The sequence below is a fragment of the Barbus barbus genome, assembly GCF_936440315.1.
Source record: "Barbus barbus genome assembly, chromosome: 10".
NCBI classification, from domain to species: domain Eukaryota; kingdom Metazoa; phylum Chordata; class Actinopteri; order Cypriniformes; family Cyprinidae; genus Barbus; species Barbus barbus.
The window spans coordinates 26,490,056-26,512,731 of NC_136738.1; the positions used below are offsets into that span (position 1 = coordinate 26,490,056).

The window sequence follows — 22,676 nt, forward strand, 5'->3', positions numbered from 1 at the left end:
GGAAAAGAGAGACGGGGTCAGCAGAGCTCATTAGCATTAGCATTAGCAACATCGACTAAAATGGCTTGTTAAAAACAAAGCTGATTTTGACATTAAAGGTGTTTTTTACACTACCTTGGAGACATTTTAACCAAAGTATGTTATAGACTTTTCATTAAGACCCTAAAGAATCACATCAACTTGTGGAAAATGGGCACCCGATGACCCCTTTAACCTACATTCAAGTGGGGTATCTTAGAACTGGTACTTGTCAAGTACAAGTAAATGCAGAGAAACACCTCTGCACATTGATCTTCTCTAATGCATGCTGTTTCTTATCAAAGTATGCAGTTGGTCAAATTGTTAACCTGTAAGCTGGATGTATTACAGTCCTCCATGTAAGCATGTATTTTAAGGCAGCGTTAGGTCCCTTTCTCTCTGATTTATTAATAAATAGCAATGCAAGTTAAACAGAATCAGTGTTGGCATCGTTAGTATGTTGAAAATGCCATGAGCTGTTTTGGTTAATTTGGTTTTATTAAATAAAAATGCTCCAAAGTAGTCTTCTGTACTTTGCCTGGAACAAAGTGTTTTTCGTAATGAAACATGAGCTGTTTTTATTGAATATAGGGTTGGGAGGCAAACACTTTGATCTCGAGTTGTTTTTGACAGCAAATGCCGTTCATATGACTTTCCCCCCTCATTCCAGAGTTTGTTCTTGACTGTGGAGGACAGATAAATTTTCGTCTCAGTGGCTGGAGGATAGGGCCATCTGTCTTCTAATAAGTATGTCTTTGTGCTGAGGCGCAGTAAATGCAGCTTTCAGGTTAACATTTTTGGCAGGAGTGACTTTAAATAGAATTGTTAGTCCATATGTTCAGGCTGAATTTATGATTGCAATCCTTTGCCAAGTAAATCCTGAGAGCATACCGTTGGTATTTGTGTGGTTTTGTGATAAACATCTAGAAACACGGTTACAGAATAAACTGTCATGTGAAGCAAATGAACATATATAAATACACAATGAGCAAACAGAGTCATGATGAATAGCTACTTCGGATGGTTTTATATGATTGAAAAAAAACTTTTTCGGCTGTTGTAGACTCTTGTTTGAATTTCCTGTGTTTCTGGGGCCAAGTACTCTTTAAGTGTGTCTAAAAAAAGGCATTATCTTTCAGACAACTTGTATTATTGACAACTTCGAGTGGACATCATGTTTTAGGAGACCAACCAAGTCAATCTAAAGGAGCACAGTGGAAGAAAATCTCACAATTTGTATTAATATTAGATATTAGAATAATACAAATATGCAAATAATGAAATTTTGGAACAAAGCCTATAAATATTATATATGCTATTGCAACAGCTTTCCCCATGTATTGTGAATAAAGGGGCAACATCAAGTTTTCATAATATGTTTTGTTTTCCTGTGTATAAATGGTAGAGATATCCAAGAGTATGTATATGCCTAGAAACTGCCTTAAAATCCTACTTTATATTTACTGGATATATAAACCAAATGGCCCGGGCTTTCTTGTATGTTAGATGTGTTTTTGTGTACAGTATGTTTAAATAATCTTTTCATCAACCTCATTTAGAGTCATCTTAAGTAATGGAAACATCTAAATTAAATTAGATCTGGCAGTGTTTAGAGTCATTCAGGACTGATTTAGGGCAGATAAGATCAAACCACAATATTAATGTTTTTTATAATGCAAGCAGCATGTCAGAAAGCAAGGCTTTCTCAGCGACTGTGAAGCTTCCTGTAAAGCGTCCCTATGTTTCTTCATGGTTTGAGTTATGCTAATTATACAGTTCTTATGTTAGCTACATGTGAGGGATTCAACGTTTGTTTCATCGCAGGCTAAAAAGTGAATTCCAGGTGTGCAGCTTGTGTTGGAAAGTGAAATTGTCAGGGGCAATAGATCGTTAAGTGTGACAGCATCTAGCCATTGTTAGTTTTTGTGAGGCTCTGGGGCCATGTATAAAGGACAAGCTAATATGTAACAGAACGTCTAGTCTTCCTTTAACTACAATTGATTGGTCTTTTTGTTAATTAGTCTGTTATTTTAAGGTATTTGCATTCCTCATCAGAATTCCCCTCTGTGGGGAAAACCTTTGAAACATTACTTTTAAAAGAGTAGTTGACCACAAAAGAGCAGCATCTTTTAAGATGATGTATTTGTATTTGTCTGGCAACCAAACAGTCTAAATTAGGATAACTGTATTCAACTGAAATATACATTTGCAGAATATTACCTTGTAAGGTTGATGGCCGAGTGATTTGAAGTGAAGTGTTTTTATTTTTTAGAAATCAATTGATTCACCAAAAAAAAAAGAATATTGTACTTTTTAAGAAACAAAGATGTATTGCTTTGATGTACATTACTGCTCAAAAGTTTGGGGCCAGTAAGATATTTTAAAATAGTTTAAATTGCAGTTTATTTCTGTGTTAACAAAGCTAAATTTTAAGCAGGCATTACTCTAGTCTTCAGTCACACAATCATTTGGAAATCCTTCTAATATGCTGATTTGATGCTCAATACACATTTATTATTAGTATCAATATTGACAACAGTGTTGTACTGCTTCATATATTTGTGGAAACCATGATAAATTTTATTCAGGATTCTTTAGAAAATTTAAAAGGTGCAACAGCTTTTATTTGAAACATAAATCATTAACATTAACATTAAATGTATGTACTGACACTTTTGATTTAATGGATCCTTGCTGAATAAAACTAATAATTTCTTTCAAACAAAAGTCAAAAAACTTTCTACTGACCCCAAAGTTTTCAACAGCAGTGTAGCTTTGACCACTGTAACATTATTTTTAATGCTGTTGTCACAGTGCTAAAAAATTGTTCTGCAAGTTATGTCACAACTTTTAGTCATTTACTACCTCTCACAGCTGCTCAGACATTTCATCTTCTGTACGGTCTCATCTCATATCCTGTTCTGAAAGCTTTCTCAAATAGTGTCACAGATCATAATGGGGTTATGTAGTGTCTGGGCTCCAGTGAAGCTTGTAGATAGAACTATTAGATTTGGGAAAAAATGGCTTTTTGGGAAAATAGAAGTGATTGTGCCAGACTTCTCATTGGGTCAGAGGCCTTTCATGGACCTTTTCCACAACAATGGAGTCTCTTGAGTGCCAATAGACAGTGTGCTCAATTCATTCTGTAATGGATCAACTGAGAGGGCAACTCCTGCAATTGCCAAGATGGCCTTACTGTCAGAAAAAAAAGTTAAAATGTAGACGTGTTGTGTTGAGAATCTTAGCAGAGATGTTCTTTGTGCCTTTATGGCGCCTCCAATGTTAAACGGGTTTACTGGGGTTAATTGGCAGTGTTGATGTCAAATTGGATCATACTGTATTTCTGTCTTCCATTGTATTGGCTAAGGAAATGGAAGTGTTCCTGTGCAGGTTTCCAATTGCACGGAAATGTGTTACGGTCCAGTCTTTAATGCTCTCCGGTGTGCAATAAAAGGTATAAATCGACAAATTTGTACACAGGCCTGTTTTGTATAATTAGGTCATCTGGGACATTTGATTGCTGACGTTTGATTTGAAATGTACACCCACTCTTTACTCACACAAGTGATCATGCTCCATATTCAAGCTTCAAAGTGCAAGATAGCTGAATGACATTGATGATTTTGCCTTTTCTGTCAGGATTAGGAAGGGATGCCCAGTTGTTGGCTCTTAAAGCTTTAGGATAAACTGATTACAGCTCACATCTTATTTAAGCTTGATTAGAAATTACATTCTGCGGCAGGCACAGATTAAAGTGACAAACTTGTGTAAACTAATCTAACTTCAAGCTAAAACTCATAACCAGGAAATCTGAAAATTAGGGAGTTTTTTTTCTTTCTTTTTTTGTATTCTTGGTTTTAAAACTTAGTGTTAACTGAAGTTCAGTTTTATTCATGTTTTATATATTTGATATGAAAATGTTGCAGTTTTCACATTTTCACAGTTTTATAGGCCCATTTGTCATTTAGTATACTCTCATACTCTCTGATATAGTATCAGCGTGTTGGCTCTGGCTCTTGTCAGCTAAAATCAGGACCTAAGCATTTCTCATGAGCCCCTAAAGTCATATTTTGATGTGTGACTTTGGGGCCTGAAGTTTAACATTATATTTGTGTTTTCAGTAATAAGGGCCACTAGCCTATAGCACCTGCAATAGTTTTCATGTTTGGTTTAACCAGCCTATTTAATTTGGATCAATAAACAGGCACTTTAATTAAAGTGCTATTTTTTAACTCTAACTAGGTGGCCCTTTTTTCTTCTTCACCAGATTACAATGAACAAGTAAAACATTGACGCATATTGATGTCAAGGTTGGCTTGTTTCGTGAACATGTGAATGTTACAAGCAGTGTGTCTTGAAAAGAAGTTAATAGACATCAGCAGACATGTAAAAGTAGTTTTTTTTTATTGTCTTGAACTGACAGAGTGGTAAATATTTTTGCCAAAAGATTTACTTTCAGTAAATAACATCAAATTATGCATTTATGGTTGCATTGTATTGTTTGTGTCCTCTAATTTTTTATTTTCATATTTTTGTTACGTTTAATATTTTTTTATTTATATATTTTATTTGTTTTAGAGTTTATTATTATTATTTTTTAAAATATTTAAATTTTTTGGTATGTAACCAAAACAATCCAGTCAGTCCTGAAAAATAAAATGACATGTTTTCCCCCCTTCTCACTGAATACTCTGTTCCACTCATGGATCAGTAAATCAGTTGCATCTATTCACTTTAAAATTATGCTGTTGATTCTGTCTTTTCTTGGCACTACCTAGTCTTCATCCGGCTTGACCATGTAATGATGATGCTGTCAAAATTGGAAGCACTTTTCAGTTGCAAAAATTTTGAAAGTCTCTATGATAGTCATTAGTGTCAAATGTCTGGTTTGTTGTATTCATGTAAAAGAGCAGACACACATGGCCTCAGCGTCTTCTGTAAGTCTCATTCTAACCCGACACACATCTGGATTCGGTAATTACAATTTATTGCCTGCTGTCAGAAAAGCAAAAGTCCAGGATTTTGGTTCCCTAAAGTGATTTTCACAAGCCCGACATATCTCAGAAAACTTCAGTCTCGCATTGAAGTGGCCATTAGCCATTGAACGCTGGTTTAGCATGTCCACTGTTTACACAACAGCACCTGAACATGGGCAGGAATGCAAGGCGAGCTCCAAAAACCTCCTCCTCTTTTAAGCTTGTTATTATCCTGTCATGATCTAAAGACACGGTTTACGCTTTCAATAGTGAAACTCAGAAGAGTGGTTCTCCTCTGTCTAGTTAAATCAACCCAAAGATTAGGTTCACAAGCTAAACATTATCCACTAAAAATGCATGTCACACCAAAACCATATGTAAGGTGTATTTTCTTTTCTAATCCTTTCATGTGGAACAAAGGCAAGAAGAGTTTTGTTTCAACTCATAACAAAATCACCATCTGAAGAACTTAATGATGAATATGTAAGCCCCTAAAGGACTTTGATCCTTGTTTGATAAATAAGACCATGTGCTCATGAGCTATATTTGGTAGTCGTTTTTCATATCGTTTACAAAGTCAAGTCATGGTTCAAAAGACTTAGTTTACAGCATGAAAGCAGTTCAAAGATCTATAAATTGACATCATCCTTAATGTTTCTATTAACGTTTACAAAACACACATTTATACATCAGAATAATGAGCACTTATGTTATGTAGTGTTTTTTTGTTTGTTTTGTTTTGTTTGGGCTTTCACTTCATGCTGTTTCATTTTGTCTAACAAAGCAAAATCATCTTTCATGTGATAGAAAAAGGAGGGATGTTTTGGCAAGAAACGCTGTTTTTACATTTCAATATTTAAAAAGCAGAATCGCCTAAAGGGTGTGTGTGTATGTGTGTGTAGGCAAGAAGGGTCTTTAGCTGTCCAGCTATAACCTCACACCTTTCCCTCCTCCTCACGACATGTCAGCACATGGAGCCTGTGATGTTTCCATGTCTAGCTTATCTTCACAACTGGCTAAATATGTCTGTGCTGAGTGATATTAGCATGAGATTGAAGGTTTCCATCCATAGTTCTTAAAGTCTCATGATCTCGCAGTCTGAGTTTGATTTATATATATATATATATATAGTATAAAGTAGTATCCAGTAATATTTTATTTTATTTTGTTTTGTTTTTTTGTTTATTTTACTTTTGAGAAGTTTATTTTATTGAAATTAGTTTTTTATTTTATTTTATTTTATTGATATTAGTTTTCTCCAAAATTTCTTTTCTTCAGTACTTTGTATCAAATTCTAATAACATTGCTTTTATTTTGGAGCTTAAATTTGTAATAGTTGGCTGGAAATTCCTGTCTCAGGCCAAAACAAGTTATATCCCCTCGAGTCAAGCATAAGTACTTTTTCTTGCTGTCTCACGAGTCTTATAAAAAATGTTTTTTAGGCTGTTCATGTAGTATAAAACATATTTATATTTTTTTAAAAAGATGTCAGTGCATTATACACATAGTAAACTTCACCCTTAAGAAGGTCCTCTGGGAGCAATAAATCCAAGGAGTCACTTTCTATTAAAACTGGGAAATTTTATTGGCTGATAAATGTACATTCTTGTTAAATCAAAAGTGTTGTATATTGTTTCAGGATATCAAAAAGTCCCAAACACGTGTTACACAAAATTGATTATTCTTTAGAGGGTCATCTGTCTTTTTTATTCACACATTTTCCTCCTGAAAAAGGATGAAATTACTTTTAGCTCACTCAAGATGCTGTATACGGCCAACAATAATACTTTCTCACAGTATTTCACTTCTAAAGTCAAGACTCACCCCTTGATTTCCATCACAGCTGTCAATGTTGAGCACTTCCTCTACAATACATGTTTGAGCAGACTAATAAAGTGCTTTTTAACCTAGTCCCAGCCTGCTGCCCATCCCTGACCGTTCACTTTTGTATTGTTCTTTGTAAAGTCCATTTATATTCTTTTCCTTTCCTTCCGCAGAAGAAAGTGGAGTGTCGCTGTTGCAGTTAATTGGTGATCCTCCACCTGATGGCGTCTCCAAAGTATTTAATGATGCTAACAACCCCGGCTATGTGTTTGACCAAAGCTCCAATGTGGGTCAGTCAGCTGCAGCCCACCTGCCCAACCCTTTCTTCCGTGACTTCTCCCTCATCTTCAACATAAAACCCACGTCCTCCAAGCCTGGAGTCATCTTCTCCATCACTGACCCAACTCAGAACTTCATGTATGTTGGTGTGAAGCTGTCAGGGGTGGAGAAGGGCAAGCAGTCTATCATCTTCTACTACACCGAGCCTGATTCGCAGAGCTCATACGAGGCGGCCAGGTTCTCCGTGCCCTCCATGGTGAACACCTGGACCCGGTTTTCCATCAGTGTTTTGAATGAGCGTGTTTCCCTCTACTTCGGCTGTGACTCAGATCCTCAGGTCCTCAATTTTGAGCGGTCTCCAGATGATATGGACCTGGATGCCGGGGCGGGAGTTTTTGTTGGTCATGCCAGTGGAGCAGACCCTGATAAGTTTTTGGTATGTACACAGTCCATACTTTCATATCACGATATCCCGGTTAAAACAAGTCAAATCAAGGCTAGCTTAGGCCAGAAAAGGGAAAGTGCAATGAAAGTCTCTGTGCTTGAGTGACTCCTGCATGATTTGATTGCTCAAATTGGCCTGTTTAAAACACAACAAACATTCTTGTCATAAAATGGTCTACTCTTCTTTCCTTGTTGGACTAGAGTAGTTAATTGCTTTAAAAAACCACAGGGGAGCAATTAGCTCCTGTTAGTTTTGTCTGGCAGTGTCCAGCAGCTGACCCCACAGCTTGATTTCAGATTAGTAAAAACCAACCACTGCCCTATTCTTCCCCTGAATTAAGTCAGATAACAGCAAACATATTTTATTTTATTTTTTTATTTTATTTATAATTTTTATCAAATTATATTTGTATATTATTTGTTATTATTTATTTATATTTTAATGTTGTATCAGTTAATACAAAACATTATTTATTTATATTTGTAATATGTAATGTGTATATATTTGTTTATTTAACATGTCATTTATTTTTATGTAATTGAATTGCGTACTTATTACGAATTCATGTTTAATAGTATTTATATCAATTTATATTTGTATTGTATTTATATCAATATAAAATTATATTATTTGTTTATTTTATAAATCTTATATATTATTTTTATATTTATTTTAAAATGTAATATATTGCCTACTTATTTACTCCTCCTTTACTTGATGAATTGTTTAATATTAAGTTTAATATTTAGAGGCATAACTTATATTTGTCTCTTTTTTTTTCAAAACAAACAAACAAACTTTTTGTCAGGAAAGGAAGTTATCTTTTTGTCACAGGAAATTGTCTAGAGTTTTTATCAAAAACATTGCAACTTAATATTAAACGAAAATCATCTATGAATAATAAATAAATAAATAAAATATGCAGTTAATTATATTATATATTTTTTAAATAATACATATATAAATTATATGTAAACGGAAAATAATTTATAAACTTATAAATAATTTGGTGGCGCTATGAACTTGAAATATAAGATATAATTTAAAATACTGTATATATACAGTTTACAGTATATTTGAAAATAATTAACAAGAACAGCTTTTATAGGCCGACAGATTCTTCACCAGCTGCTGTACTACTAAAGCAGCCTAACTGATCTGTGAAGTGATGTGATTGAATGCCCTGCCTTGTTTCCACCAGTTATGCTAGGGCTTTCAAGCATGTTGTTCAATAACCATAGTGAGGCAACTGAGGCAGCAAAAATGCCTCACATTTCCCAGAGCTCATAATGGCCACTCAAAAGCAGATGGATCTTGTTCAGTTCAGTATGGTTCTTGTTTCATGTGGCTTCCATTTCCTGTGGGAACTCCACCATAAGGAGATGGCCATCATAATTACAGACCCGATTAAGCAGGATAATATTGCTATTTCATCCCTCTCATTAAGACCATGTGCTTATCTGCAGAAATGTGGGGAGATCAGGTCTGTAAATCTGACCCCGCGTTGGGGCTGTAATAGGGTCTTGGCAGGTCACAGCGTGAAACAAAAGGGCAATTAAGACATCATAAAGCTGCCTTCACTGCATTCTGCTACTAAACCTTTGACCTTAGCTCTTGAGACATGAGAGGAGAAGTCCTGTCAGATACCAGCAACTTTTCCTATTACCCCAAATGGGTCTTGAATGGAGATCAACTTAAAGCGATAGTTCATCCAAAAATTATATTCTGTAATCAGTTACTGATCCTCATATTGCTCCAAGCCTGTATGAATTTCTTTCTTGTAGGCCACAAAAGGAGATATTTGGATGTTTATGCTGTTCCTTATGATAGTGAATAGTTAATCAGATGTCACACCAAGTACCCTAACAGCAGTCCATAGAATCTTCTGTTAAAGTTGCTTTTAAATCTCATTCATGTGATGCATTTTGAAATTTGCCACCCAATAATAGCTTAAATGTTGGTCTTCTACTCCTCAGAGTTATCATATGGCTTCAGAAGACTTCAGAAACTGTTGGATAGACTACTTTTATTGTGCTTTTTATCCTTCTAGAGCTTGACGGCTCTTGGGCCCCATTAATTTTTATTGTGTGGAAAAGAGCAGCATCAACATACTGCTAAACATCTCATTTTGTCTTCCACAGACTAAAGCAAGTCGTATAGCATTGCAGCAATATGAGAGTGATTTATCGATGGCTGAATTTTTATTTTTTGGATGAACTATCCCTTTAATGAGTCATTTTATATTAGCCATTGAATATAGAGATGTGTTGCTTGTATTAAATGTTATTACCATCTGTGCTGCAAACCATGAAAGGGAAATCCCACATGGAGGCAGACAGCCATGTGTTTTAGAAGTAAGATATCAGGCACACATTGTAATCTGACTGCCAGCGTTTTTCCCCGTGGAAGGCAATGCATGATAAAAGTGCAGTGGATTCAGTTTCTAATGAGCAGCTGCCCTACAGTATGGACTGTATGTCACCACACCTGCCATGGCCATCAAAATAAGCTCACTAACCTGTGTGTGTGTTTGTTCTAGGGTGTTATTGGCGATATAAGGGTGTTGAAAGACCCTGGGGCAGCTGAACGGCACTGTGAAGAAGATGAGGATGACTTTGATGCGGTAAGACTTAAAGCTCATAAGTGTTCAAATAAGAGTGTCTAAGGACTTTTAAAGGCTTGTTTGGACCATTTATTTTGAAACTTGGGGTGTTTAGTTTGGATCGTTTAGGTATATGTGAACACTGCAATCGTTGTTGGATTCCAACATATCTCAATATTTTTGGGGGGTCTATTGATAATGATAATGACATATTTTGCTGAGTGTGTTTCTGTGCTGGTACCTTGGCTGGTTACGCCTGTCACAGACAACTGACTCCTGAACTTTTTATATTTTTCATATCCTGTGCAGTGGTTAATTCACAGCAGTGACAGAAATGAATGCTTTCACTGTACTGTAATATTAGATCCCTTAAACCAAATTCATTTTTTTATTTAAATGAAGTGATACTTTAAATATGAAACTAAAACCACCAGTAGGTGGTGGCAAGTCTTTGTGTTAATGAGTTGAGTCATTCAAATGATTCATTTAAACATCTGCTTCCTTCAGTCACTGAATCATTCATAAAACTGATTTGTTCAAAACACAGATTCATTTAATAGCGAAGCGCTTATGTGGTTTCATCTGGAAGTTTTCATTGACAAAGAAAAGCAAAAACAGAAAATAAAAAATCTTTTTGATTTTATAAAACAGTTCAATAAGCAATATGACATTTACATTTGTGATGATATTCAGGCCTTGTGTGATATTGCTTTACTATATAATTTTAAATGCTCAAACTGAACCAAGAAGAAAATGCATTTTTCAGAACCAAGCAAATTATCTACATGTCTAAAAATGCTCTAAGTGTAATAATCATTTTCACTCATGTGTCATGCCTTAATTATGTCTTCAGCTTTGCCTCTGAACTAATTGTGAAAAGAGAAATAGCTACATAAATGCTTCACATCACAGCTACACACACTATTGAATGTTAAGCGGCTCTAAAATGGGTGATTAATCTAAAGATTGCCTAATGCAGCGAGGTGAAAAGTACTGAAATTGTTCTCTGGGAGATCAGTTGCATAAATCACGGTCTAGCCTGAATTCTCAAACAAGTGGATTGTTTTTTATAAAAAGGAAAGCTTTGAAGGTGTGTTATTGTCAGTTATTGTGTAGTCTTTTATAAATGAGACCAGTGTGAAAGGAATAGCTCGCCTGGTGCAAGTGTTCAGATTTAGACTCTCCTCCCCAGGTAACTCATCTCAGAATTGCTGCGGCATCATTTTACATGTATATTTATGCATTTGGCTAAAGCTTGTATCTAAAGCAACTTACAGTGCATTTTATGGTATATCAGCTCTTTGTTTCCTATAGGAACTGAACAAATGTCCTACCAAAGCCCTACCAAATGAGCTACATTTACATTAAACCTGAACCTTAAAGGAATAGTTCACCCCAAAATGAAAATGTTGTCATCATTTACTCATCCAATATGTTTTTCCAACCCCTTATTATTTTTTCTTCCTTGAAACAAGAAAGGTGTGCATTTCATAAAAGCATCACCAAAATATAGTTGAATTGAACAGTTCATAATTGATGCGCTTTGCATGAAGATATTGAACTAAATTGAAACAACACTTAAGCAAACTGAACTGAATAAAGACTGCTTTAACCTAACTTGAGTTAGTTTCATAATTGATGAATTTTACAACATTAACAATTATTTTCCTGTATTATTAATGTTAAAGCTGCTTTGAAAAAAAGACAACTGTATTGAATAAAGTGTTATATAAATAAATATGGCTAAGAACAAAAATAGCATGGGTTCAGAACGACATAAGGATGAGTAACTTTTCCTTTTAAGGAGTACCTGGAGTGTTTGTCGACTGATAGTGCTTGGAATTCACTTCCATTCATTTCTAGAAAAGAATATGTTGCCTCCAGTTAGGTTTTCCACAGGATAAAGCTTTAATGCCCATCAGTGTGACGCATGACGTATTACATGCCCTCCGGTTGTCTAGATAAGAGTGCGATGAAAAGACTCTTTCTCATTGTTAACACTTAGGGAATTAATATAGTTTTCCATTCTCCTTCAAAACCTACAGGGATCAGGTGATTACGGAGCAAGTGGAGATGGAGAGAGACCACCATCAGTTCAGGTACTACTTTTATTTTCTCTCAGAAAGCTGAGCTCACATTTATCTAATGATGATCCAGAGGTTCCCGGTTCTTTCCAGAGCAACAGCCTGTGAGTTCTGACAGGTCTGTTGCTGTGCACTTGCTCATCTTCTGGGGAAAGTCCCGGATGAATGTTATTATGTCCAGACCAATCCCAGATGTTAAAGCCCATCTTCCCATGCCTTGTGTTACTAATCCAGAAATAGGCCATGTGGAAATTGAAATGAACCCTTTGCTACTGATGTGCGAGACCCGTGTCTGAGCTTGCCAGAGCTAATTACAATGGAAAGAAACCAGGTGGCTGTTTGGTGTGGACTGCAAAGATCTTCTTCCAAAAGTGTCTTCTGTTCATCAATGCTGAAGTTTAGTGTCATTTATGTATGTTTAGGCCAATTATTTCAGTTTTTTGTTTATTAATTTTGTGAGTATATTTTATTTATGTGAAGGTTGCTGCTTCTTAGCAGCGTCTTTCCTTTCACTTACAAGTATTTATTGCCATTATATTTGTTTTAACAACTTTAAACAGCTGCTGCCAAGCATGCAGGTATTAATTTAATTCTAACCTAGTAATTTTAAATGACACAGATTTTGTTTGCTTTTGCAGTATGCAATGTGTTTTAACATGCTGTGACAGAGAGAAATATGGCATTCCGAAGTGCTGTAAAGTAAACTTTCTTTTGTCTTACCATGGAATCCATTTTGATGGATGCCACATTCCCCTCTGGGATATTTTCCACGCTTGTTTCACAGTCAATCCAACTCTCCTTGGATATTGGAAAGTGCATTTGAGGAGAGGGCACCTGGTGGGCATGCATTCTTGCAAACTGTAGGCGTCTTTGTCTAATTTTATGAGATTATTATATCTAGAGGGAGAGAAGTAGTCTTGTGACAGTGTGGTAAACACATGTTTGACTTGATTACACTTTTCTGTAAAAAAGAAATGGAATTTCAGTATGTCTTCAGTGCTCAAGTATTATTAGTGTATAATAATTTATCTCTATTTTCACTGACATTAAGCATATGTAGACAAACTTGTACGCAGGGGTCCAAACGTCTGAGACCACACATGAAATTGCATTTAAATTTGGTATCCAATGTTTTTATTTGTATTTTGCTTTCTTTTACACACAAATTATTAAAAATGCAAAAATATATTTTTTTAATTTTAAAAAAATGTATAAATTAAACTTTTAAAATTCTAGAAATGCAGAAGATAAATGTTATTGAAATAGAAATGAAAATAATAAAATTTTTATATATATATATATATATATATATATATATATATATATATACTCATAATTAATTAAACAGAGTATATATATATATATGTATATGTATGTGTGTGTGTGTGTGTGTGTGTGTGTGTAAACTTTAAAACTAACTCTTCGTTCAATTAATTATGAATATATAAACAATTTCTTGGTATTACACATTTACAACATTTTTCAAAGTACCAATGGGCCTTTATACATTATGTGGATCTGTTGTATCAAATAGTTTCAAAAAACCTTATCTAGACTCCTTTAACAAAGCTGAGGAAGTATATCAGAGCTAGAACATATCCAAAGAAGCCAGTACTTTCCAAGCAATGTTCCAAATTGTTCTCCTAGAAGACCATGATGCAAAAAACAAGTGGCGGTAAAGAATGGCCCCTTTTTTAATGCACAAGGAAATATTCTTCCGTGCCTTATGATCTCCTCCATGTCCTAAACTTCTCCAGCATAACTCAGAGTAATGTGTTCAAGGTCAGAGTAGCTGCCGAGATTGTCCGCAGCAGTGACTGTGATGGCAGATGTTAGCCCCTCCGCGTCTAGCGAGACAGTCCCCACCTGGCCACCCATGACCCCTATCTTTAGAGCTCAGGACCCGTGGTCTGCCTGCATTCCCTAAGACGATCGTTCTCTTGGTCCGAAAACACACGCTGTCAGCATCCTCTCACACTGGCCAGTGCACTCCATGTCCTCTCGCCAAAGTCTCCTTTTTCTCAATCCTGGCTTGAAATCTGAGGATCAGTGTTCTAGAACCTGATGCCTGCTATTTCATCAGTGGGTTCTGCTGTTTCAGCAGCACATGTTTTGTAAAGTGCAAGGTCAGGCCCGCTTTGTGTCTGCGCTTCAATCGTCCTGCCCTGGCAGCTTTTCTTCAAGGAGCTTTGTTAACTGTACGTCTGAATCTCTGTCCCAGTTGGCTGAATGGAGAGTGTGAGTGTACAAATATCCATGCAGTCAGCATCACTGTTCTTTGGTTTCCCATATCGAATGTCATGTAGATGTTGATATTTGAGGTCACAGAGGGTCAAATTGTTTGTACACAAGCAGTGACATGAAATTAAACCGTCGGAACAGGTACAAAAGGCATAAGAACTGATATACTTTTGTTATTTAAGGTATACTGTAATGTACACTGCCTTAAAAGTTTGATTGACACTATTTTGCAGTTTATTTATGTTAATTGCTATATTAATGGTATGCGTCATTTGCAGCCGACCCCTCCCTCCTCTCGGCCGATCCAGCAGCCGCCGGTGACCAGCAGACCGCTTGCTGAGAAGCAGCAGATAGGTGAGCTTTCACTTTGCTCAGTGTCAGGTCTGAACCGATCTGTCTGTAAAACATCAGCTAGTTTGACAGCACAGCCCATCAGTAGTATTTATTGCTCTGTTGAACACAAGTGGCTCTTTTTATTCTTGCAAACGTGGAGTAATGCATTTTTGTGTTTTTCTAGGTTCATTTACAACTTTCTGATTCTGTCATTTTGTTCATGAAAGAAAATTTATTAATCAAGCACCTTACTCAGAAAGTGTACCAATGATGGTTGACCACTTTTAACTATGTTTTGTTGTTGCGGCTGTACTGGTCAACCAGCTCATGCAGGTTTAATCTATTGTGTTTTTAGCAGTTTTGAAGGCAATGAAATTTAAAATGCAATCTGAGGTTTACTAATGTAGATATCAATCATGAAATAGTTCATTTCTTCGAGATGTGATAGACTATTAGACTGACTTTATAAAAACTGACTGTTTATAGAAGCAGCCACTGTGGCATTTGGCGCCCTCTACTGGTGCAAAGCAAATTGGACAGTGCGTTTTACATTAAATTGCATCTGAAAAGGTTGAGTTATTCAGATTTTGTTATAGATGGCTTAAACACTGAGGCATTATTGCAGTTTTGATGTATACATATCAACATTGCCTTTCAAAAATGTAATGCATTATAATGTAATTATTTGAATGATTTTATATATTTTAAACTCACAGTTGTTACTTATATTTATACAAATATATAGTCACATTTATATTTGTGAAAATCTCACTGTTAAGATACAGATTTGATATCACAATTACAGAACATAAAGTCACTGATAACAATTATAAAACCAACATTATTGTTGTTATATATTATTATTATCATTTAAAATAAGGTGTCAGACTTTTTTTGGTGTTTTTTTACTACCTCACATCAACACGATTATCTATATATTTTTGTAAATGGTTTACTGAAGTGTGATCTTTCTTCAGAATGAGCTGAATTGGTAAGTTTTGTTGAACATTAGGCTCAGTCGATTCCACTTGGCAAACTTCTGGGTCCTATGGTGATTCTCGACAAACATCTGGCTCATATGGAGGTTCTCAAAAAACATCTGGCTCATATGGGGATTCCCGAAAAACATCTGTCTCCTACGGTGATTCTCGGCAAACATCTGGCTCATACGGTGATTCTGAACAAACTTCTGGTTCATACGGTGATTCCCGAACAAACTCTGGATCGTATGGTGATTCTCGACAATCATCGGGTTCATATGATGGTTCTCGACAAACTTCTGGCCGTTATGGTGACTCTCGACAAACGCTTGACTCAGCTGGTGTTAGCAGGCAAATTTCAGGGTCGTATGATGATTCTAAACAAGCTTCAAACTCTTTAAGTACGTCAGGCTCAGCTGGTGATGGCATACGGTATTCTGTGGAGTCCAGGCTCGGTCCTGCAGGTCCAACAGGTGGGTCGCTAATGAAGAGATGAAACTCTCTCAAATGGACATGGAATTTCTAGATAGAAATTCTCAGCAGAAATTCTCAGCAGAATCTCAGAATTTCTACATGATGCTTCGCATGAAAAGCTGGCAAAAAGCTGTGGATGTGTAGAGATGCCCAAGAGGGAATGCAGCAGACTGGGAGCAAGCAGTAGAGTTGCTGCATATGTATGGTGTTTATTGCTATAATTGTGATATTGTATTTGTATTGTTTTATCAAAACACTATGCTTATTGTCCTGCTTATAGAAGCTTTTGCTGGTAGGCATATTCTTACATGAATATGTGGAGTTTGGCCCATATTCCTTGAATATTGTTATGGTCTTTTGTAATTTTTATTTTATTTAAATTATTCTTTTCTTTTCTTTTCTTTTCTTTTTTTCTTTTCTTTTCTTTTCTTTTCTTTTCTTTTCTTTTCTTTTCTTTTCTTTTCTTTTCTTTTCTTTTCTTTTCTTTTCTTTTCTTTTCTTTTCTTTTCTTTTCACAAAAACATATCCAGGTCACATTTCACCACAAAAAATAAATAAATAAATAAATAAAATAAAAATATAAACATTATAATTTTTTTTTTTTAAATTAGACATTATAAGCCTTTTTGGGGCCGTTTAGATATTCTGCATTCTGGCATTATTTTCATAAAAAATTAGCAAATTTTTCTTAATTCTCAATTGAATTCTTGTTACTATATTACAGCCATTTTTTAACATTAACTTAAAATATATGCTGTACACCAAATGCTAGGTTAATTAAAATGCCCCTTTTGGCACTACCGTAGCTTGCATCAGATTTATTTTGCATTTCAGAAAATTGTTAAATTGATTTGACAGGAAAAGTATGTCACAGTGTAAAAAAAAAGGCTTCATTTTCCACATGCAAAGTCTAATTTCTTATTTTGTTCTGTTGATTTTGGGGTGAGATATAAGCCAGATATGTTTTCCAAAATGTAAAGCATATAAGAGTAATTGTTATTTTTATATTAATCAGACATTTTCAAATTTACAGGTGCAAAAGGAGAGAAAGGAGACAGAGGAGAGAAAGGCGAGAGGGGTCTTGTGGGGCTGAAGGGCGATGCAGGATCTGCATCTGTGTCTGGTGGCGGTGTAAAAGGAGTGAAGGTGTGTTGAACCTCATTGAGTGTTTCTCTGAACAGCTTGGTTTCAAAATAAAGTAATAAGCCTTGAGAAGTGGTCCATTACAGTAATTTAACTAGTAAGGGATGTTGTTTTTGTTAAAATACTGTTTACGGTTGTCAAGCAACATTAATCTAATTCAACTGGTATGCAATCTTAGGTATGTGTATTTTGGTTAATGGTTCGGAATGTGGCTCATTCACTCAGAATTGAGAGTTGGAGCAGCTATGTATCTAAACTATATAACGGCTTTTTATAAAAAAAAATAAAATAACCCAGGCTCTGCTAATAGCTAATATGAGATGACTTTTAAGTTTACATGGAGTGGTTGTTCAGCCACAAGTGGAGATACAGCGCCCTTTTCTTTCATCGAAATGTTACATTGAAGTTTTATGCCCTTCAAAATTCACAGTAATGTGTGAAGTCAATGATGGGGAGCTTGAATGTTCAGCCATCTGTTAGAGTGGCAGACAGGTCAATCATTTTTGTCTGTGTTTTCACAGGGTGACGCAGGAGAGAAAGGATTGAAGGTTTGTTCTGATGCTTCTACCTTGACATAACTGTGACAACATGTTTTGCACCTGTTAAAGTGAATTAAAGCAAAAGTTCATGCCAAAATTACAATTTAGTCATCATTCACGCACCCTCTTGTCATTATTATTTTTTGTAAAATACAAAATTAGATAATAGGCAAACGGATGGTCTGCCTAACATATCTTTTTGTGTTTTATGAAATAAAATACTAATAATTAAGGCAAAATTATCATTTGTTGCTGAGCTCCCCCTTTAAGAGTAAATATTCATTTCCTCTTTTAATGCATATTCATGAAGCTTTTTCTCATTTGCAAAGCTTGAAGCCCATTCACACCAAGAGCAATATTCTATTAAATTTGCAATGATTTTTAAACCTATACCATTATCATTATAGTTAGCATACATGGTTTTGTTTATGCTCAAATCTCTCTTGCTTTTTGGTTTCAGGGCAGTTCTGGTTTTGGTTATCCTGGATCAAAGGGTGACCGTGGCCCTCCTGGGCCTCCAGGGCCTCCCGGTCCCCCAGGGCCCAGTGCAGAGGTAGAAGTAAGGGGAGATGGGTCAGTTGTGCAGAAGGTGGCAGGACCAAGAGGACCACCTGGACCACCAGGAGCCCCTGGCCCTGCTGGAACTGATGGGGAGCCGGTGAGTAGATCACAGTCAAAGGAATGATTCAATTACTGGTTCTATTTTCTATTAGCAAATGCATTTCCATTTAAAAGGAACAGCGTTATACCATAACCGTATGTGTCAGAAGTGGTCTTGCATTTGCCATTGATGTGTGAGAACAGTAATAGATCCCTATGGTGTTCCCCATCACAAGCAGAGAATGATGTTAATACAGGTTTAAGATATGCATCATTGCAAACACAAAGGCACATTGTGTTTCTGTCCTTGAGACTATGCATAATGCATTGGTCATATCTGAACAAAACTAATATTCTCTCCTCTCCTTTATAGGGTGACCCTGGTGAAGATGGAAAAGCTGTAAGTAACAGTTACAGAGTGTTAACTTTTAGTTTTAGTTTCAAGCATTTCATAAAACTCTGTTATAAAATAGACCTGGGTCAAGTACATTTTTCAATATTTTTCAGTTTTCAGTTTGAAATTATACCTGCTTGTGTATTTGGGGGGAATGGTGTGTTTTTACTATACAAAATGGGAAGAAAAGTCTGATTGTATTTTTGATTTTCCTTGTGTGTTTGCATTCATACCTTTCATGTGCAAATAATTAAACATCTGCTTTTGTAACAGGGTCAGGTTGGACCTCCTGGTTTTCCTGGAACTCCTGGGAGCTCTGGACTCAAAGGAGAGAAAGTAAGTAATGTTGATGTCCATTATCTTGGGTTATTATGACAGTATCAGGGTTGTGCACCATTTAGAATTGAATTGTGAATGCCTTTTATAGTATGCCAGTTCAACTTTTTGTTCTTATGTTTTCATTTTAGGGAGAACGAGGTGAAAGTCAGCCAGGACCTCGTGGGCCTCCAGGGCTTCCTGGCCCACCGGGACCCCCATCTCGTTCTGACAGGCCTGTGAGTTCATTATTAGTCAGCTGTTTTTGTGAACGCTTTCCTTTTTACAAAACTGTTTCATAATCTATCCTCTGTATTCATGTTATAGACATTTGTGGACATGGAGGGCTCTGGATTTGATTTGGACAGTGTGCGGGTACGTCCTTATATTAACTTATAGGATTAATTCAGATCTAGTACTCAACAGCTAGAAATCCCCATTTAGAAAGACACGTGTCATTCATTGTTGAAAATCTTAAATTTACTTCATACACACTGATGTTTGAAAAGTTTGGGGTTGGGAAGATTTTTTAATGTCTGTGAAACAAGTCTCTTTTGCTCACCAAGGCTGCGTTTATTTGATAAGAAATACAGTAAAAACAGTAATATTGCGAAATATTATTACAATTTACTTACTTTTACCTTACTTTTAGTCATTTAGCAGACGCTTTTATCCAAAGCGACTTACAAATAAGAAAAAGGATCTAAAACTAAAAGTTAACACTCTGTAAATAAAATTAATAATTTAAAATAACTGTTTTCTATATCTAATATATTTTAAAATACATGTGAGTTGAATTTTTAGTAGTTATTACTCCCGTTGTCAGTGTCACATGACTTCAGAAATTATTCTGATATGCTGATTTGACGTTTAAGAATAATTTCTTATTATTCAATGTTAAAAAAAGAAGTTGGAAAAATAGCATTTATTAACTTAAATGTATTTATTAACATGCCCTTCTAGTTCTTTACTTAGTAACTTTTTATTTGTTGATAGGCAATGCCTGGTTTGCCTGGCCTGCCTGGTGCTCCTGGTCCCCCTGGTCCCCCCGGTCCCCCTGGCACTGGGTCTTCAGGCTCTGGTGGCTTTGGGCCTCCTGGTCCTCCTGGGCAAAATGGAGCTCCAGGTCAACCGGTAAGTCTAAGGTGACATGATGCATGTTTATAACCATTGGTTTGGATATGTTGTGTCAGAATAAAACCTTTATTTGTAAAAGACGTGGCCATGTGGGTAATGTGTGTGCTCTGATTGTTTCTCCCTGTCATTTTGTGTTTTGTTAAATTCATAAAAATTTAAAAAAGGATCTTGTTTTTTTTAAAATAGGGACTTCCAGGTCCATCAGGTGCTGATGGAAAACCAGGCTTATCTGGCCCAAAAGGAGAAAAGGTAGGAAGTCCAATCTCTAATAATCTGTAATCACAAATGACTGGAAATGTCATGGAAAAGTCATGGCAATCCATTGGAATAAAAGTGTAGGAACCCTGTCCATACATCGATAACTGTGCTGGTCCTTTAATGGATTTGCACTTGCATAATTCAGCTCTGTTGAGATCCTTGTAATGGTAGCTATCTTTAGACACTGGACTGATTTTGTGCTCCACAGGGTGATGCCGGTGAGCTGGGCCTACCTGGACCTGTGGGAGAGAAGGTCAGTTTGCGTAATATGTTCACCTCGTGAGAAAACTCTAAAACACTTGTGCACAGTATGCACATGTTTGTCTGCATTTCACATATTTGAATGCTAGGTATACATGTTCTGTACAAGCTCAGCAGTCTGTAATGCTCTGTGTGCTTTTAATAGGAATAAAAAAATGTCATAATGTCCTATCCAGGCGTGACGAAGCAAGATCCAGTGAGAAGTAATCTGTCTGTCTTCACAATAATGATCACTAATCTATATGTATAATATATAGTTTTGTGCTGCAGGATTTTGTACAAGTGAGATTTCACTGTCAGCATCAGAAAAACAAACCTGTCAATTTCCAAGATGTTTTTAGACTGTCAATTTTTCTACTTTTTTTCTCACATTAAAACTTATTTGATTTAGCTATTTTTTGTTTGTTTTACCCTTTTCCAAGAGCCAGACTTTCAGTCTTAAAGCATGAAAAATCTAAACAAAGTGAAATAATCATAAACCATTTCAGTATTTACAGTATTTTATGAAAATGATTTAGATAGAGTTCTTGGTTACCAAGCAGACGGAATTCCCTTAATGTAAAATTTATGTTTTCGTTAAGATAAAAATGATTTTATAACAGATTTCTTTTTATTGTGGACTATTTCCAGTCAAGCTGTAACTTTGTCAAAAAACACTGTAAAAGATACAGAAAAAAAGAGTCGTTTTAATCCAGAACTCTTGAAATTGTCATTTCCATCATAGTCATTTCCACTACAGATTGCTTTCAAACACAGTGCATACTTTGAAATGTAGTGGAAATGACATTGTAGAGCATTTTGTCATTATCAAAATTGCCCATTGTTGAAGAAAAATGTAAGAATAACGTTACTTTATTGTGTCACGCCTAGATAGGACACTGTGTGGAAAGCTGTTTCAGAAAACAGCTTTTTCTGAAACAGTCAAACCCACTCAGGGTTCTTTTATGTTTCTGTCTCTGTAGCAAAACTCCTACTTTCCCAGCTATCTCTATGATCTTCTCTCCTACTCTACCTCATCCTTCTCCTCTAAAGCTGCAGGGTGGCAGGTAGCAGGTCTTGAGTGTGGCAATCGATTTTCATCATCTCACCTTTCTACTCTACAGTTCTAATATTTGAAATGTAACATTATATTACTATACTGATGGTAATGTGGACTCTTTGTGACATTGCTTTGTTGATGCATTGTCTGAAAGTGCAAACTAACATGTTTCTCTTGGAATCTTGAAAGCTAACTTCATTGATCTAGTAGTCACATTTTTCATTGATTTATTTTTCCTTGTGTTTAAAGGGCGCCAAAGGTTCTCTTGGTTCCCCTGGCCTTCCTGGAGAGGGTGGACTTGCTGGTCTTCCAGGACCAATGGGACCTGTTGGACCACCTGGCCCACCTGGTCCTCCTGGCCCAAGATATCAAGTTGGTTTTGTAAGTATTAGTCAATCATACTTAGCGTCTCAGTCTTTTAGGAAAAATGCAAAAATATTGAGCTGTCTGTATGTGTTCAGGATGATATGGAGGGCTCTGGTGTTCACTTCAGTTCAGTCCCTGGAGTAAGAGGACCAATAGGAGTCCAGGTTTGTTTTTCTGTTGTACTTTTCTTTACCATTGTTGATCTGTGTAGCAGTTCATTTATTGCAATCCTATTTAATTTCAGGGACCTCCTGGTGCCCCAGGACCACAAGTAAGACTTCATTTATTTGTTCAAATGAGATTTATATCCTAAAGATATCATATTTAGATCATACCTAGAGGACTTTAGGAATTTATTTATCGTGTTT

The 22,676-nt window shown here is 35.9% G+C and overlaps 1 protein-coding gene across 6 annotated transcripts in view; it reads left to right on the forward strand.

Annotated features, from left to right (window-relative positions):
* The window catches only part of LOC306876098 (collagen alpha-1(XVIII) chain-like), a 77,252-nt gene that overhangs the window by 43,443 nt on the left and 11,133 nt on the right, over nucleotides 1-22,676 (forward strand). For all 6 annotated transcript variants that reach the window (XM_079427022.1, XM_079427023.1, XM_079427019.1 and 3 more), the window contains 17 exons: nucleotides 6,992-7,533; nucleotides 10,082-10,165; nucleotides 12,190-12,243; nucleotides 14,748-14,823; nucleotides 17,290-17,402; nucleotides 17,921-17,947; nucleotides 18,399-18,596; nucleotides 18,912-18,938; nucleotides 19,206-19,268; nucleotides 19,400-19,486; nucleotides 19,575-19,622; nucleotides 20,244-20,381; nucleotides 20,571-20,633; nucleotides 20,851-20,895; nucleotides 22,192-22,323; nucleotides 22,404-22,472; nucleotides 22,553-22,579. In XM_079427022.1, coding sequence (XP_079283148.1) covers nucleotides 6,992-7,533; nucleotides 10,082-10,165; nucleotides 12,190-12,243; nucleotides 14,748-14,823; nucleotides 17,290-17,402; nucleotides 17,921-17,947; nucleotides 18,399-18,596; nucleotides 18,912-18,938; nucleotides 19,206-19,268; nucleotides 19,400-19,486; nucleotides 19,575-19,622; nucleotides 20,244-20,381; nucleotides 20,571-20,633; nucleotides 20,851-20,895; nucleotides 22,192-22,323; nucleotides 22,404-22,472; nucleotides 22,553-22,579 — 1,793 coding nt within the window. The remainder of the gene's footprint in view (nucleotides 1-6,991; nucleotides 7,534-10,081; nucleotides 10,166-12,189; nucleotides 12,244-14,747; nucleotides 14,824-17,289; nucleotides 17,403-17,920; nucleotides 17,948-18,398; nucleotides 18,597-18,911; nucleotides 18,939-19,205; nucleotides 19,269-19,399; nucleotides 19,487-19,574; nucleotides 19,623-20,243; nucleotides 20,382-20,570; nucleotides 20,634-20,850; nucleotides 20,896-22,191; nucleotides 22,324-22,403; nucleotides 22,473-22,552; nucleotides 22,580-22,676) is intronic.